The 17,204-nt window shown below is 40.6% G+C and overlaps 1 protein-coding gene across 1 annotated transcript in view; it reads right to left on the bottom strand.

Moving 5' to 3' along the window:
- Positions 1-593: 593 nt before the first annotated feature.
- Positions 594-17,204, bottom strand: part of LOC115604806 (sucrase-isomaltase, intestinal-like) — a 58,092-nt gene continuing 41,481 nt past the window's right edge. Inside the window, exons 17-23 of the mRNA XM_030478229.1 lie at positions 13,981-14,065; positions 11,330-11,386; positions 9,498-9,628; positions 8,580-8,668; positions 8,155-8,204; positions 3,626-3,784; positions 594-762 (exon numbers count right to left, since the gene is read on the bottom strand). Of these exons, the coding sequence (XP_030334089.1) occupies positions 703-762; positions 3,626-3,784; positions 8,155-8,204; positions 8,580-8,668; positions 9,498-9,628; positions 11,330-11,386; positions 13,981-14,065 (631 nt within the window). The 3' untranslated portion in view covers positions 594-702. The remainder of the gene's footprint in view (positions 763-3,625; positions 3,785-8,154; positions 8,205-8,579; positions 8,669-9,497; positions 9,629-11,329; positions 11,387-13,980; positions 14,066-17,204) is intronic.

Raw genomic sequence — 17,204 nt, 5'->3', positions numbered from 1 at the left:
ATCAGCTCTTTATAGATCTCATACAATATTATATTAATATTTATAATACTATATTAATATTTATCATATGTATGCATTATATATTGTCTTAATGGCTGATTATGTATTATATTATTAATATAACAGTGACTCCTTAGAGCCATTTCCGTGGGCTGGAGCTTCTTATGTTCTTGGGAGATCATTCTGCAGCCAGAAATAGCTGAAGAATAAAGTAGATCTAGGTATCCCCAACCTTTGATTAGCTGTGTTTCCCAAGCATTCATTCTCCTGACAGACTCACATTGCCTCCCTCAGAACAGGGTTATGTGAATTAAGCTGCCTTGCTGGTTGTTCCTTATTTTTTTGCCACCATAGGTTTGAAAAAAACCCCACCCTACAAAACCCAGTGTATGTTATCCAGAATATGGTCTCATTGAGGGTATTTCCAAATATTATCTCTGTCTGCAGTGAGAGAGAACTTTCAGGATGATTTCTTCTATGATATTTTGAACACACATCAGTTTATGGTAATACCATTAACTACTATTGAAAATTTTATTTGAAGAACACTGATTTACAAATACTACATACGAAAAGATGAGTCATCAGGTGCATAAGTAATGTTTCAATGGCTAAATATGTTTTTTTACATTAAAATCAAAGTAAAATCAGTATCTGAGAGCCAAGGATGCTAAAGGACATAATCAGTGTTTTCTGACCATTCTAGTAAATCACAATGTTGAGTTCCTGAGTAAGTGGGGCAGAAATCCATAAAGTGAGTTTCTGTGAAAAAAAAATAAAACACAAAAATAATGAACAACCTTATGTTAACTTCAAAAAAGACCAGCTCAAAACACAGAATAAGAAAGGGAAACTTGAGCTTAGACCTTCATGATTCCCTTTACCTCAGCTGCTAGGCAAGACTGACGTGGTGGCAGTGTGCAACTCTCTACTGCTGTATCTAATTTAACATCCTTTTAGAAATTCAGGAATAGTTTAAAATTAATTAATAACATGAATTAAATATGAAATTATAAATACAATACCTGTCCTTCTCTATCTCTATTCAATGTTGAATTTGATGTATTTTATGCTACTCACATAATTTCAATTTTCAGTACTTCGCCAGTTTAATCTTTAGATTTCAGAATTTATAATCTCTTAAAATGCATGATATCAATTCACATCTCTTAGCTATTTCTTTGCCCACCCACAAATTCATGTTAACATTACTCTAACAGTCTATGCTTAGATCACTTCTTCAAAGTATGTAATATTTTCATCTTACATCGGAAACACTTCTTTACCACTACTTGGTAAGTAGGAATTCACTTCTTGAATAATTTGCCTTTTATTCAAATACAGGGCCAGATCCAGACAAAAATACTGCAACCCCATCCAAACATTAACCCAAAAGCACCAGGAAGCCAGAAGGGCCACTCCACACTGCACTGCTGCACAGACATTGGGAACTATGGACACTGGGCATCTCCCTGCACTTCCCAGCAGAGGATGCATGTGGAAGAAAAAGGAGAACCTTCCTATGCCCGGGTCACTTTGTTGTCGGCCCAAGCCTGGTCAACGGAACTGCCTTTCCAACGTCTCAGCTGCTGTTGCAGTACAATTCCTGTGGCTCTTAGAGTACAGTACTCTGGGAGGGGGGAGGTCGATAAGAGATTCCTAGTAATAGGAAGATTCTATGATATTACAAATGTCAGATCAGAGTAGCACTGCATGAATCAGAGAGAAAAAAGTGGCTTCTTACTAAGCAAACTGCTTCTATTTATATACAAATAACTGTGGCTCAATTATGCACTTAAGCACTGCTTTAAATTTGCTTTCTGCAAAGCAAAAGCAATATGGTAGCAGTTACTTTCTACTCTGTCCCTTCAAACGGTATGGTCTTTGTGCTTGTTAAACTATTATACAGTACGTAATCTCATTAAGCCCATGAGAAAGTGGCAAATTTGCCCTTTAGATTTTGTTGATTTTTTAATTACATGGACTGTAAGTTTTCAAGATCTAAACCCAAGCTGCTAGTGCTTTTTGTTAATAGAGAGTCAAATATGAGAGGATTATAGGTAATGGCATTACAATATCTGTACAGAGATAGTGGGAGAGGTTTGACTGAATTGTGAAAGGAATACATTTAGCTGGGTTTAAATAATGTAATTTTTATGCAGTTTTGGACTTGCCCTTCTACAGCCACTTGTTTTTTTTTCTCTGTTATTTGAAGTAGTTCTTAAGTCACTGAGATTGTCTTTTGCACTTAAGTAAAATTTTAAACGATACTTTCATGACAAGCATTTTAGCCTTTCCTCATCATCTTTTTACGTGATGCTGTGGTATGCACTTATCTTCTGGATTTCTGTGATTGGTGCCTTCAAGCGCACCTCAGTGGAGTGTTTTCATTACCCTCCCCCCTGCCACATTTACATTGCTTTCAACTTGCTTAAAGGCAGTTTGTCTGTTAATTTCTTCCCTTGAGGCAATACTGATTACACTCATTTATGACATCGCTTCTGAAAGTGAGGTTTTTTACGATTCTCCAAGGCAGAAATTTATTCTCAGCAATTTTATTCCTTTACAGATTCCTTCAATAAAACAAATGTTAGAACCAGGTGTGTATAATGGGGATCACACTTTGGTTACAAATAAACTTCAATCATTACGCCAAGTGGGTAGAGTAACATAGGATGTGACATCCATTGCTTGTTGCCCCAGCTGTTATTGGTTGAATGATGAGTTACTGGCATCTTAAAGTGTTAGTACCCTTGATGCAGACCAGTGCTGAGACATGAGTACCACATCTCAAACAAAGTGTGCATGACCCACTTCGGCTTGGTGGCTGATGACAGATAATGGGACAAGTGACCAGAGCAAAGAAAGTTTACATTGTGTTGCTCCTTTTGTCTGTGTTCCCGTGGAAAAGGAAACTAGGACCACAGAGGCAGTTGCAGCTGTTTATTAGGGTTATTCAGTCTGTCCCCTCTGTCTGTCCCCTCTGGGCTCTCCCCTTGTTGGTGCTAGAGGAGCACTGCAAAAGCAAGTCATGTATTTTGATCTGAGACCCTGAGGTGGGGCACTTTAAGATGCTAAAACTGTAAATGTTCTCTCACTGTAGTGGTAGTTTCCTTAGGAACACAAAGGTACAGCAGAGATTTGCCCTTTCCTCCTCCAAAGATAGGGAGACACTGATTGGAGCCAGCTATGCTATAATCATTTTTGGACATGAAGTAATTGTGAGAAAAGATCTCCACCACTTCTGTTCAGCAGCTGATAAACAACTTTGACAAGTTTTCTTATTTATCAGAATAATAATAATGCCCATGAAACCGCTAACATTTCTCCCAGTTTATGGAGCTGTATCTTCTTTTCAAGCTTTGTGCAAGTGGCAGACATTGAGTAAAAGAGACTGCATGTGTAATAGCAAAATAGCAAAGATCAAAGTTTCCTGAAACATTTCTTGCTTTTGCTTCCCACCCCTCCCAAAAAAACCCCAAACAACTCAGACTGTTGTACCAAGAGTTGGTGTCTGGTTATACTTGGAAATGTAAAGGGGTGTGAATGAGAAACTGCTCCTGCTATTCACTGACTATCCCCCTTTTCTCTAAGGTTTTTCATAACTGCCCAGCGCAGCTCTTACCCCACTCAGCTCATAAGAGGAAGCATATCCACGGACGGCTCTTCCATTCAGAGAAACAATGTAAGGTCTCCGTTTCAGGCCAAGAATTGTAATTTTCTTGAATTCCAGAGAGTCAGCCCCTTGGTATCCATTTTTAAGTATTTCTGTCTTCAGGTGTCCCTGGAAAAAGGCACAGAAAATTTCAGGACCACAACTCTTTAGAGGTGACTTACTGCATTCTGTTGCTGTTGTGGTCTCATCTTTGCCAATGAACATACAGAATGTCTTCCAATGTAGATATCAATGTCTGAGATTGTAAAGGAAAAACAAGTCACATCATTAATTTTCACATATGAAAGGTTTTACATAGGATTCTAAACTAACAAAGTAAGAAATAAAATAGCATTTACAACATTCACTTGGAATCATCTTGGACATGTTTTTTCTACTTGTAATCAATGCAAATTTGGTTCTTGTACCCATTTAAAGGGTACAGTGGCATATGCAAAGCCAAAATCCAGATAGGGAGATTCAATTAGTGACCTTAAGGCAGATTTAATTAACATGCACAACTGCTTTAAGATGTTAGCATTTTCCACAAACATCAGTTGCTAGATATTTTGCCTCTGTTTTATGTCCCACATCTCCACATCTCCTGTAAGAAATCTCTGTTATATATGTTCAGCTTTAAGGATGCGAAGGAACAGTGTGTGTCCACAGAGCTTTGTTTGTTGTACTTCTTATCTACTATATATCTCATATTTAGGGATATACCAAGAGGACATACAAAGTCATTAAACAAATTCATTTGGATCACCAGTGACAGTAATTTCCCATACAGGCAATGAAGAGGAATCATTGCATTTGTTATGTGATCAAAGTTGTTAAGGAAATAAAGATGAATTACACTGCTCAGGAAATGATGAATTGCTATGCAATCATGACTTTTTAAAAATATGCCAAGGAGAAACCCATGATGAAACCTTTTGCATAAATTAGCTTATGTTATTTCAACGGTGCATGGTGGAGGGGAGCAGAAGCTGGATCACAGTATTTGTGACTTAGGGCTGTGCTTAGACTGCTTATTGCAGGTATCCACACTAAAAATTAGTGCTAATCCCCAGCACAGTGACTTAAACTGCCTAAATAAGTGATTATAGAGCAAATGAGGAGAGGCCTCTAAAAGCTTCTGGTGAATTTTTTAGGTTACTTATAGGTGGTGTCTTCTTCCCATTGGAAGAGTCCCAACATAGATGGAGGTTCAGCAGAGAGAAGCCATCTCCCTGTGGTGATTTGTTGCTGTCTCAGGCATGGCTAAGCAGGACAGCTAGCTCAAGGTGGCCAGTAAGCTCAGTGTGATGCTGAACTTGTGATTACAACTGTGTTAATAAATAAGGTTGCACTCAAGTTCTGAGGCCCTGAGCTAGGACTGCAGTAGACACCATTGTCCTTCAGACCAAGGTCTAGAACTGAAGGTCTTGGGGAGACAGAGAGGTAATGGTCCAGGGGAATGAGTGACCCCCTCCTCCCCAAGCATCTCATGGTAAAGCAATTGCCCGGGAAGGTCCTGAGTTCTCTGCAGAGGGAGGGAGTTTACAGTTATTACTCAAAGCACCATAAAAGCAAAGCAAAAGAAAGTCCTGGATCCAAGACCAGAAGCCAGGACTTCCTCCTGCACTTCTTAGCAGCAGAGTCACAATTTTTCTTTCCTACGGTCTTGCTCTGGTCCTATGAAGTTCATATTTCCCCCTGCCCCATTTTGCCCCTGAAAACTGGACCAGTTTTAGGAGGAACTTGTTTCAGGTTATTTAGTTACCTAGGGGCTAGCATATCCTTTTATAAGCTCCTGCTTCCTTTGGAAAAAAAGTCTTCTTGTCACCATCCCTTTAGTGTGATCTGGACTCACTTGGTACAGTCTGAGCACATCTGCCTTATCTGCAACCTCTGGGGATGAAGGCAGAGTTTACTGCTTTCTGTGCTCATCCTTGGAGTACAGCAGATCTTACACATCTAGGTGATGTATTTTCCTAAATTGGTAGGCTTAACATATGGGGCACGTTGACTTGGGGCACTTTGGCTTAGGCCACTTAGCCATTATGCGTGAGGAAATGAAGGTGTCAAGTGAATTAAAATACCAACCTCAGAGAAACAGTACCAGAGAGCAGGCAGCTTGAATTGTTCCCTGAGACTTAAGTGCCTGCACTAGTCTGGGATTCTTCTTTGTACTTCTGGGTTGCTTAAATGAAAATATAAATAAGAGGGTCTAATCCTGCAGCCATTACTTGCATTTACTCTGTGCTGCGTTCAGAGTAAATGCTGTGATGTCAGAACTTACCAGTAAATCTCTTAGGGAACAAAACTTGGGTATTCTCTGAAAATTAGGTGTGATTATTCATCCACAATTTTTAAGAATATAGAAATATGCAACAAATACCAAGACTCTCATACATTTCTCATACCTTTATAATTTGCAATTTGAGATGGATTGTTTTCTTTATAAACACATAATAAAAAATTGACATTAGAGATTATTGGAATGCAGATAGGAACTTCAGTCATGGATTTACAGGCAGAAGTCAAATACGAGCAATGAGAAATGGAACTGCCAGTGAATCAACAATGTAATTTACACAGATCAGAATTTAATATAAAACTGGATATTGTTTTTCTGTAGCCTTCCTAGAATAAATTACTATACACAGACTACAGAAAGCCAAAGTTATTTTTCTTCATTTTTGCTTTTGAAATATCCTTTTTTTGAAGAAGATTTTTTTTTTTCCTTGGTAAATCAAGAAGAAAACAAATTAAAAATTAAATTTAAAGTCTAGATATGCGATATTAGTTCCGGGAAAATATCTCACAAATACACAAGACTACATAATAAAACCCATCATCTTGCCCTGGCTTTCTCTTGCTCCTTGAAGACATAAATTCTAAGAGCAGTATCACAATAAGGGTTAACATGATTTTATTCTTTTGAATTTTTTCTGTAGACTACTTTGGGGCTTTTAGGAATACACAGCTTGAAAACCATACAATCATTTAGGCTGGAAAACACCTTTAAGATCATGGAGTCCAACCGCTAACGAATCACTGCCAAGTTCACCACTAAACCGTGTCCCTAAACATCACATCTACCCATCTTTTAAATACCTCCAGGGATGGCAACTCAACCACTTCCCTGAGGACCCTGTGCCAGTGCTTGACAACCCTTTTTGTGAAGAAACTTTTCCTAATATCCAATCTAAACCTCCCCTGGTGCAACCAGAGACCATTTCCTCTTGTCCTATCACTTGTTGTCTGGGAGAAGAGACCAACCCTCATCTCACCACAACCTCCGTTCAGGTAGTTGTACAGAGCGATAGGGTCTCCCCTGAGCCTCCTTTTCTCCAGGCTAAACAACCCCAGTTCCCTCAGCCACTACTCATAAGACTTGTGCTCCAGGCCCTTCAGCAGTTTTGTTGCCCTTCTCTGGACCTGCTCCAGCACCTCAATGTCTCCTGTAGTGAGGTGCCCAGAACTCAACACAGGATTTGAGGTGCAGTCTGCCCAGTGCAGGGGATGATCACTGTCCTGGTCCTGCTGGCCACACTATTGCTGATACAGGCCAGGATGCTGTTGACATTCTTGGCCACCTGGGCACAAGCTGGCTCATGTTCAGCTGGCTCTCAACCATGCCACAGTCTACATACAACATTCCATTTCTTACCAAATGCTAGAATTGTAGATGAAATGCGATCTGTATACATTATTGAAGTAGGTTAAGGTTTTTTTTACAATAACTCCCACAAATTACTATCATACACTTAATGAGCTTCTAGTAGATTTATTTTATAGAATATTTTTCTCAATTGAAGCCCAGAATGTTGAGTTTTTCTATTGAGCTTTCTCAGGACGTGTCTGCGCAGAAGTGAGCGCAGCATGAAAGGCATTAGTGCACTGACCCTGAGCTAATCTAGTCCTGTGCTGTGTGGAGCATCTGATCAGCACGGTGGGTTGCCAGTAGCATGCTGAATTGCTCCATGGGAGACCGACCATGGGAGCAATCTCTGTACTGTCAGACAAGGAAACACAAGCTAAAGAATTGAGACTACTTAATTCTCTGGACCACAAAATAAAAACTTCAAGGGATCAAAGTTAAAAAGTTGCTGGGATATCTTGAAGAGAGGAACATAGCCTTCTCCTACTCATCAGACCAAAAGTGATCACAGGAGGAAGACCAGGAAAATGGTCCCCTGTTCCCCAGAAGCTGTGACTCAGATAAAAGAAAATCTGAGCTGAAAAAGTGGATTTTCAGATTCACATCACAGCAGGGACATTAATGATGTGCCGCTATGATACTTAATGAAGGAAACACAAAACTGCAGCATCATGTTTGGATTATTCTGTAGTTGTCTGTAAATGAAAACATTAGGCAGCTTACAAGGTTTAAAGGCTGAGCTATAGGAAAAAAGCTTTACAGAGACAAGTTAGACATCAGCACTGCACAACAGCTACACTAAAACACAGCTATGTGTACGTATGTAGGTACTTTGTATGTTGCTACTTACTTTGCTGTATGTATATTTAGCCAAGAAGTAGTTCTCCTTTTCAATAGTATCTGTGAAAACACAGAGGAAGACGAATTGATATCAAAATCCATAAGCATTTCACATTAATTATGGTGAGTGGCTAATGTCAGACTAAGATGATTTGTGGGCCATTTAAACTCTTCCTCTAGTCTTCCTAGGGTGATTTTAGGGGAACACAACATGAGTAATTGCGCTCTCTAGCAGATCAGCTGTCCCCGGTGTCACACCTTTCTCATATCAAAACACTGACTTCAAGAGCAGTCTGCTTTTCACCTCTGTAACCTTCAACTTAGGGTCAGTTCTCCAGCTATTTCTAGCAGGAATCAGTGTCATTACACTGCTGAAAAGGCAGCCCTATATGCAGACACATACCCCCCCACCTCACAGTGGGGGACCAGGCTTACCAATTGAATCACCATCATCCCAGAAGAGAGACCCAGAAGCTTTTCCTTGTTCATCCAGGGCAATAATGAGCCCGAATGGGTTCAGACGGCTGTTGACAAACACATTGAGAAGTGTCAGTACACACTTGTAGGCACTGTCATTCCAAGTTATTTAACAAAAACTTCAGAATACAGTTAACTCCAATTTTATGGTTACAAAAAAAGGCCACAACAGAAGGATGACAGTCATGATCACCAAATGGGCTCCTGAAATGAGGATGAAAACTTTGCCTTGCCTTGTCCCATAGAAGTGTAAAATTCCCACCTTTTGAGTGCTTGTGTGGACAAGTTTCCCCTTCTTTAGTAGCCTTAAAGTAGGATAACTGGGCAGTTTGGGAAGCAACTGGTCAACAGTGCTGCCTTACTATGGTTTGGATTGGTTGCTGCACAGTGCTGTTCCCATCCTTCCCTACTCACGTTAGCTTCTGAACATGGTTCAAACCTGAGACCAGTATATTACCCATTGGCACAGGGAAATTATTTTCCTTAAAGAGATTTGAGCTTCTTCACCTTGTCCATGGCGTTTGATAAATTCATTTGAGGAGAAGAATTTTGCATTTTCGCCTTGCATATGTTTACTTTGGATGACTGACAGCAAGTCAGCATGGCAGTAAGAGGTGCAAAAGCTTTTCTGAGCATAACCACATAGCCAGGAGTAGGTTTCAGCTGTGCAAATGGTGACGTGGGTCATCTCTGGGGTGACTTATCCTAATGCAATGGAGCGAACAGTGGGATAAAAATACTGTGCTTATCACCTGGGGTGCAGCTGGGAGCTGCAGATAGCCTCTCTTCTGCACTTTCTTTTGATTGCTTTTTTGGCTGTCTGTGGGTCTGACCTGCATCCTGGCCATTTGGGGACAGATATAGATGACATATTACCTCTTAGCAGTGGTTGTGGCTGGTGCCTGTTCAGGCAGAATGTAGCCTCCACGGATAAACAGAGGGATCTTGCTCAATGGAGCAGGCACAGTAGCATAGTTCTTGTTCCAGGTACTCGGCAGTTTATGACCCTACCACAAAAATAAATGCAGTTAAAGAAATGCAAATCTGGGCACTGTACATGGTGGCCATATACCATTGAAAAACAGAGCAAGGGGTACATTTTCATCTCAATTACATCAGTGAAAATCCAAAGAAAAAAGCGTATTTCAGGGATTTTATTCCAGTTCCTTTTTTTAACATAAAAGAGGATCTAGCCTTTGCAGATATGCATATGCATGAGATGGAAGCATCATGAATGAAAGACAGCAAATCGTCTTTAAAAATGGTATCATTATTCCATATGCTGTGAAAAAAACCCAACCCTCCTCAAGACACTGAGCAAAAAGCAAAAGAAACTTTTGCTTCCTCTTTTTATGCATATGAAGCCTGTCACATTTCAGTTTAAGGTAAGTGATTCATAATCATTTGGGAACGTAAACTGTAGATTTTCTTCTCTTTTAAGGACAAATCTTTCCCTTTCAAAAAGTAATTACAGCATTTGGTGAGTGAAATTCTTCTGTGTATAGACAACCAGCATTAGGTTCTCTGCATCATTCCTTCCTGGTTTATGACCTCAACACTAGATGTAGGCATGGCTTACGTACAGAGTAGATAACAGGTGGCTTTGCTCTTGCTGTCTGTAAATGGCAACTATAACTTACCGTAAGTACCCAGCCTTGGTTTTGGATAATCATCATGTGTATGGCAACTATCTGCCAAATGCTGGAAGATGAGCTTGGCCAATGCTGTGGACATGCCCCACAGGCAGGGGACACTGGGGCTGCTGTCCCCATACCCAGACCAGCAAAGGGGGCTCAGAGCGAACCGCAATAAGAAGAGCTTAATGAAATGCTCAACCTTGCAGTGCCTCAGTCTTACAGAAAGAGTAAAGGGCTGGGTGAACATCCATCTGAGGACACCAGCCAAGCGCTGACAACAACCAAACTTCTTTAAAAATCAGTCTTCATCTCCTCTGAGAGCATTTCTGTCCTGCCCGCTCCTCTGCCAGTGTCACTCCGGGTAGTTAACAACAGCCTGATGCTCCTGGGCTCACATTTCCGAAAGCTCTTAGCATCAGCCTAACTACTCCTGCTGAAGCCAGGGCTGGTCTTATCCTGCAGATTGCAACAGAGTGTAGTTAGGTTGAAAGTGAGCACTTTTGGAAATGCAGTACTGGGGATGGTGTCCGAAAGGTCAAAACTCGTAGTGCCTCAAACTAGGAGAGGCTGGCATTTGCTATAGAGCAGATTGCTCTGCATCTCTTGGAAGCATCTTCTAGAGAGGAGCCCCACCCTGCTCTCTAAATATGCCTTGTGTCAAAAGTGATGCGTATGCAAAATTGCATGGACAAAGTGGTTTACAGCATGTTCTCAGGAGCACGACTCAGGTTTCTGTCTGTTTCTGTGCAGGGAAGTATATCAGTACAAGAAAACATGCAGGGTGGGCAGAAGAAATCTTGACAGCCTCATGAATTTCTAGACTGCATTTGAAAATTCAATTCTCTGTGTCTTAGAGCTTTACAACCTAAAAATAGAAAATAAAATGCTACGGAAAGCTGTGCAATTTACTCTCCCAGCTACCCTGGTGTAGAGGTTTTGTGCTCTAGTTTTCTTAAACACAGATGCTGAGGTAAAAATACTGCTGAACATTGCTAAAAGTTATTTTGCTGGAATCATACCATTTAAAATTCTGTAAAAAAAGGTAAGAAACTGAATCTTAAAAGTACATACGGTATAGTAGTCAAACCATTGTGCTTCAGGGAAGTATACATCCACGGATCTTGCTCCCTGTAATTGTTATAAAGTGATTAGTCTTTTATCCTTTTGCATTCTGATATTACATTAGCTTTATTATATTTGCGCATGGAGAGATGTATGCTGAATATTCTAATAACATCAAATCTTGGATATTATGGCTGAGTTATTATCATAGCAGTGACTAGTGCTGGCTAATCTGTAATGCTACGCAGACGAGCCTATCCTATTTGGGGGATTTTACTGCCATTCCATGGGATGAGTCAATGTTATATGATTATTTCAGTCTAGTATCTAGCTCTGTGTCTCGTAATGTAACTGGGTTAGGTACACGCCTTTAAAATCAGAGCAGTGAGGTCTCAGCAACCTTTGCAAAACACGACTTCACATTTGATGATGGAGTGGGGACACTCAGTGCCCTTTGCACCATTCCTGTTGTGGAAACAGGCAGAGAATAAGATCTGGTAAGGAGGATACACAGATATTTGTCTTCTTTGAAACAATTTAAAGTTGCAGATGATGTTGAATAATATGCTGCTAATTGCATGATTGGTGTACTTTGTTTTGCAGCATGCATTGTATCATACTGATACAGGGATGAAATCATGCTTAAGGCACTTTGAATTAATAATTACAGGAAAAGTTGGAATCAAAACATACTTTCTTCTTTGTCACAAGTTGCTTATTCTCACAAACAGATTAATTTTTATTCTCATCATAGGTGTGTGCTTCTTTGCAGAATAATGGTTTACCCCCAAGTTCTACCCCAGGGAGCATGTGGACCATGAGAAGAAAAGGTGGAGGAGTTACCGTTTGACATTTTAGGGATTTTACATACATACATATATATATACACACAACACAACAGAAAGTGTAAGAAATTACTGGTTTATCAAAGTATGCAAATCTCAGATTAGAATACAAGAATTGCTAAACTGGAAATTTGTCTTGTCCTTCAGCCTGTCGCCCACAGTGGGCAGTGCTAGCTGTTTCAGGAAGTGTCCTAGCGCTGCAGTAAGGAAGGCTGGGGTAGTTTGTTCTGTCTATTTAGATCTTACTAACTGTTTAACAAAGGTAGGCTTAACCTATAAAGCACCTTGAAAACTTGTATGAAAACCCTTATAAAGTCAAGATGCCTCTCTCCATTTTTTCTCTGCATTATTATGACAATCCTGGATATTCTGCTCTACAGAAAAGTGTAACCACCGTGATGAGCCTTGCCTTCATGATTCCCTAAATAACAAGCCAGTGTGTAAGGCAGTTCCCCACTTTAATGTTGATGAATGTCTCACTCGCTCATGCTTTAGGACTCAAGGAGGGAAGGGAAAGCTGTCCCTGACCCAGCTTCTCTAGATAATTGAGTGCCATGCTACAGTTTGACACAGCCACTGCTGGCCTACAATGCCATGGTGAGGGGCTTATAGCTCACCTCTGCCTCTGCCCTGCTAGCTGGCACAAACCCTGGCTGCCACCTCTCTCCCACAGCAAGAACCTCAAAAGCTCTGCTTCCCCCATCAGGCCACAGGCACACAGGCTTTATTTTGGCTGCAGTCCCCCCAAAAATATTAGGAACCCTTTAGCTAGACTCTCTATCATTTTATATCCTTACAGTGTTCCCTTTCATTAACTGTTTTGCAGGAAGCCACCCCTGGCTTGTTACCGTGTATTCATGAGAAGGTTTCTCTCACATCTTTCATCTTCTCGCTGGCTTGAGACCCTGTAAAATCTCCTTGTTAGTCGTCAGCTATCGGAAACCTGGGGGAGTCTGAAGATGAAGGGCTGACGAATGAAGTACCTCAGTGGAGTCAGAATGGCTTTAGATGCAGGAATAAGAATTTCCTTTTAAATTCACAGAGGCACAAAGGCTGGTTAAAGAAAGGCGACTAACAGTGGCCTGTTTATATGTTTGATCATTGGCAACAACCAGAAAATGTATCAGATAGTCTGGCAGCATGCTGATCACATACAGCTCTAGGGTACATCACATGGAAATATTTAGCTCAGCTCAGACATACCTTTCTGGTGCTGTCAGCAGTCAGCGGTGGGGCAAGGAGAGAAAGCCCTCCTTGCTCCAGCCAAGCAGTGAGAGCCCTGACCCCAGCACAATGCCCAGCTCAGCTGTAGAAAAATGCTGCTTTTTAAAACCTGCTATATTAGCAGCTAACGTTATCATTTCCGTAATGACGGCGATGCTGGGAAACTCCTATCACAGCCCTTGAGATGTTGAGGTTCCAAAACACTGTGGGTGAGTGGTAATATGGAAACCAGTTTGCTTTAATATCTGCGTGTTTCTTCCTAGCTTGACAATTACTGCTCTGTGTGTGTCCTTGGAGGGAGCTGTTGGCACAGTAACAGGAGCACGCAAGGGACAGCATCCAGCCTGTTTACATCCATTCAGCACAGGGAGCAGCAGGGAAATGCCGTGCCCTCACTTTCATCCTCCCACTTCAAGCACTGAGCAGCTCTGTACTGACTGCGCTGCTCAGAAATGTGTTCTGCAAGCTTTGACAGCAGAGAGAAGAAATGGGTGGATATGAGCAAACATGCCCTGAATGTCATCCAATGCCCTAAGCACAGTTCATTTCTTTTATTGCAGTATGATGGCATTTTTTAATTACAGTACTTGCCTCTTGAAGAACAGGAGCAATCATAAAAGCAGGTCCCCAAAGGAAGGCAGTATCTATTCCATGAGTTTGTTGATCAGAAGTGAATCTAGTGTTGAAAGTGAGATACGCAATGTTAATTCACATTTTTATAGAACGTGCAGAATGTTTTTATATTACTCACTGCAACAAGAAATCTGCTTCCTCTAGGCAGTCTTCAACACCGCCAAATATTTTTCCTGGTTGAGAGAATGCCAAAGCAGGACAGAGATTTAGCAATCACAGTAGCACCTGCCATGCTGGAGCAGAACAGAATCCTCACAAAATGCTGGAGCTGATTTCAGAATAGCAGCGGTGGGAAAACAAACTTAATTTCTGTCCTGCGAGTTTAGACTTCATTGAGGGAGCCAAAGAGCAGGACAGGGGCCAGGACCAGGAGAAGGAATATAGAGGAATAACAGTGTGCTCTAGGATCTAAAGCATTTTTTAAAATCCTTGTATTTGGCTTCCTGCAGCTTTCACAGATTTACATTAGAAATCTTTTGCAGGAAAAGACAAAACCACCTTCATAAATATCGTGCTTTTCAGCTGCCTTTCCTGAATGGATGAAGCGTCTGGAATTCAGTCCATTTTATTCAATGCATTAAAATCATTTTGGATCCCGATCATGTCCTCCAGAGTGCTTACAGTCCGGTTCGCCTGGCATCATCCGCCAGCTTGGGAAGAGATCTCTTTCCACCATGCATCAGCTAATGAAAATAATGAATAGCACCTGGCAAAGAAGACTGACCCTCCCCATCTCAGGAACCTCCACTCATCTGGCATAAAATCCTTGAGAATTTAAATAGGCTTTCAATCATTTGTAAGCCTATCTCTGAGGAAATTCACCGTGAATCCTGATCCCCTAGTTAGCTTCTAAGAACGTAATGTGGAGTGTGTCCCAAGCTCTCCTAAAATCAAAGTACTTTGTGCCTCCTGCCTTCTCCTGCTCCTCTGCCTCCTTTCCTATTCAACAGCCCTGCTGCTTTGTCAAAGGTGTTAACTGGGCTGGTTTACCATCATTCATTTTTGACCAACTCACACTGGCTGTTGCATATTAACATGTTATTCTCTAAAAACTTACAAATTATTTGTTAAGAAAAATATTGACTGTGTCTGTTTAACTGACTTTGCAGCTTCCCCTGTCTAAAGACAAGTTTCTGTTGTACGCTGAGGAGGGTGGCTCAGTGTCAGTGACATCCCTGACATCCTCTGTCAGGCTCTGCCTGCTCAGGGCATAGGCAATCACTGTGCCCAGCACAGATTAACAGAAAGTACCCCAAATGAGCAAAACCTCCTTGGCAGTAAAAAAACATATACTCAGTGCTTGGATTTCTGAAGTACTGCAAGTTTAGGGGAGCATGGAACTCAGGAAACAATGCTCTTGAAGGCATGCCTTGGGCTCTGCCTGAAAGAAACCTCGATTTATTCAGAGTTTCTTTTTCTGTCAAAACAGTAGCTCTTTTGGACACCTTAATCTTGCTGACAATTGCATTTTGACATGTAATCTGTAAGTATTTGAAGTGGGGTGTGGTTTTTGATGAATTACCTTGTTTTAAAGTTTTTGAAATATAAAACATTAGTTTTTCTTTTCATCTCAAAAGCTTCTCTCTATTTTTAATTTTGCTGTAATAAAATTATAATCTGATTCAATATACTTTGTTGTGGGAAATTTCAGGAGAAAAAGTTGATCAAGAAATTATGACAAAAGAGAAGTCAATCTTATTTGCATATGGAAACAAGTGTCTCACCATCTAACAGCACTGTTTTCTCTTGCAATTATAGCAACCATGAGCACAAATTCAGCAAACAAATGAACTTTCCCATCTTGAAACTATAAGCCGTTAAGCCATATCTGGGATCTATGAAAGGTGCTTAATTCCACCTACATGCTTCCTACAGTTAGATGCTGGCCCCTCTTTTGTCTTACTTTTCTCCTGCTCAGCCATTGAGCAGAGCTTTCCCTTCCGGTAATGGATTGGCACTTCCCAGTCTTATGGGGCAGATGAGCTGCTAGTGCCTCTGTTTCATTAAGTGAAAGTCTCAGAGACACCTAAAATGCTTATAGGAATTTCCTGAGATGTTTTTCTTGTTATTTGAAATAAGCACAGAAATATTTGAAATTAAATGAAAACTCTGAAATGACCGCATGCAATAGCTATTGCTTGGAGACTCCCTGCCCAGGCGTGATTGTTCTCACGGTAAGAACACACCTTTTGGCTCAGTTTCACCTGACAGAAGTCTCTGTTGGCGCTTCTGAGACTCCTCTACAATTCAAATAAAATCAAATTTGGAAATTGTCTGATGTAGATATGGCCCCAATAGAGTAAAAGTATGCTGGGAATGATCAGAAAGGCATCTTTAGTATCACTAAAGTAATTCTGTATTAGCAGAGATTAGCTAATATTAATGCCAAAATGAATTCGGTCATTTACAATATTAACCCAAATCTCATTAAGCAAAAATAGGGCTAAAACAAATACTTGAAATAGCATATCACCCCTTGTAAGAAATGAGTACATATAAAACTTCTTGTTAATGTAACCCAGTTAAATAAGGTAGCAGAGTAGGAAGGGGAAGGATACTGCTTTTAAAATTTATCAGTTAGTCATTACACTGAGTAGGTGAAACAGGTTTTGTGCATATCCTTTCCATACTTGAATGGTCTGCACTTTAGCGTAATCTCAGTCCAATTTGCAAAATATGCCTTACCCTTTAGCCAGAATGTTTTTAACCTGAAGGGAAAAAGAACATTAAACAGTCCAGGATATGGCCTGCCCCAATGAGACTAAATTGGGTCTGAGCTTTGGGCAGTAGCTTTTCGTATGTATTTGCACTCCTTTTGCTCAAGTCTTTGCATAAAACATTCCAAAGTAGAAAATTTACCAAGAGCAGGTAAAAAGCTAATTAAAAGATGCTGAGAGAGAAACTAAACCTCACTTTGATTCCTGCTTCTTCCAAACAGAAAAAAATGAGTTGTTCCAAATCTGAGTCACATTTTCCGAGGTGTTTTTCAGTCTGTGTTTATTAATCTTGGGTTTGCACCTGCTTCTACACTCAAACATCTCTGTTTCGTCTGTGCAATTTGTGGACACAGATGTACATTTCATACATCGCATCCAGATGCAAGTGCTAAATTGGAAAATGCAAATGCTGTGGGTGATTGGAAAATGGAGATTTCTCTATGTGAGGCCCTCTTGGCATTCTGG

Source organism: Strigops habroptila, chromosome 3 (genome assembly GCF_004027225.2).
Source record: "Strigops habroptila isolate Jane chromosome 3, bStrHab1.2.pri, whole genome shotgun sequence".
NCBI classification, from domain to species: domain Eukaryota; kingdom Metazoa; phylum Chordata; class Aves; order Psittaciformes; family Psittacidae; genus Strigops; species Strigops habroptila.
Note: the sequence above shows the minus strand (reverse complement) of the source record. Positions and strands in the feature narration are given on the sequence as shown.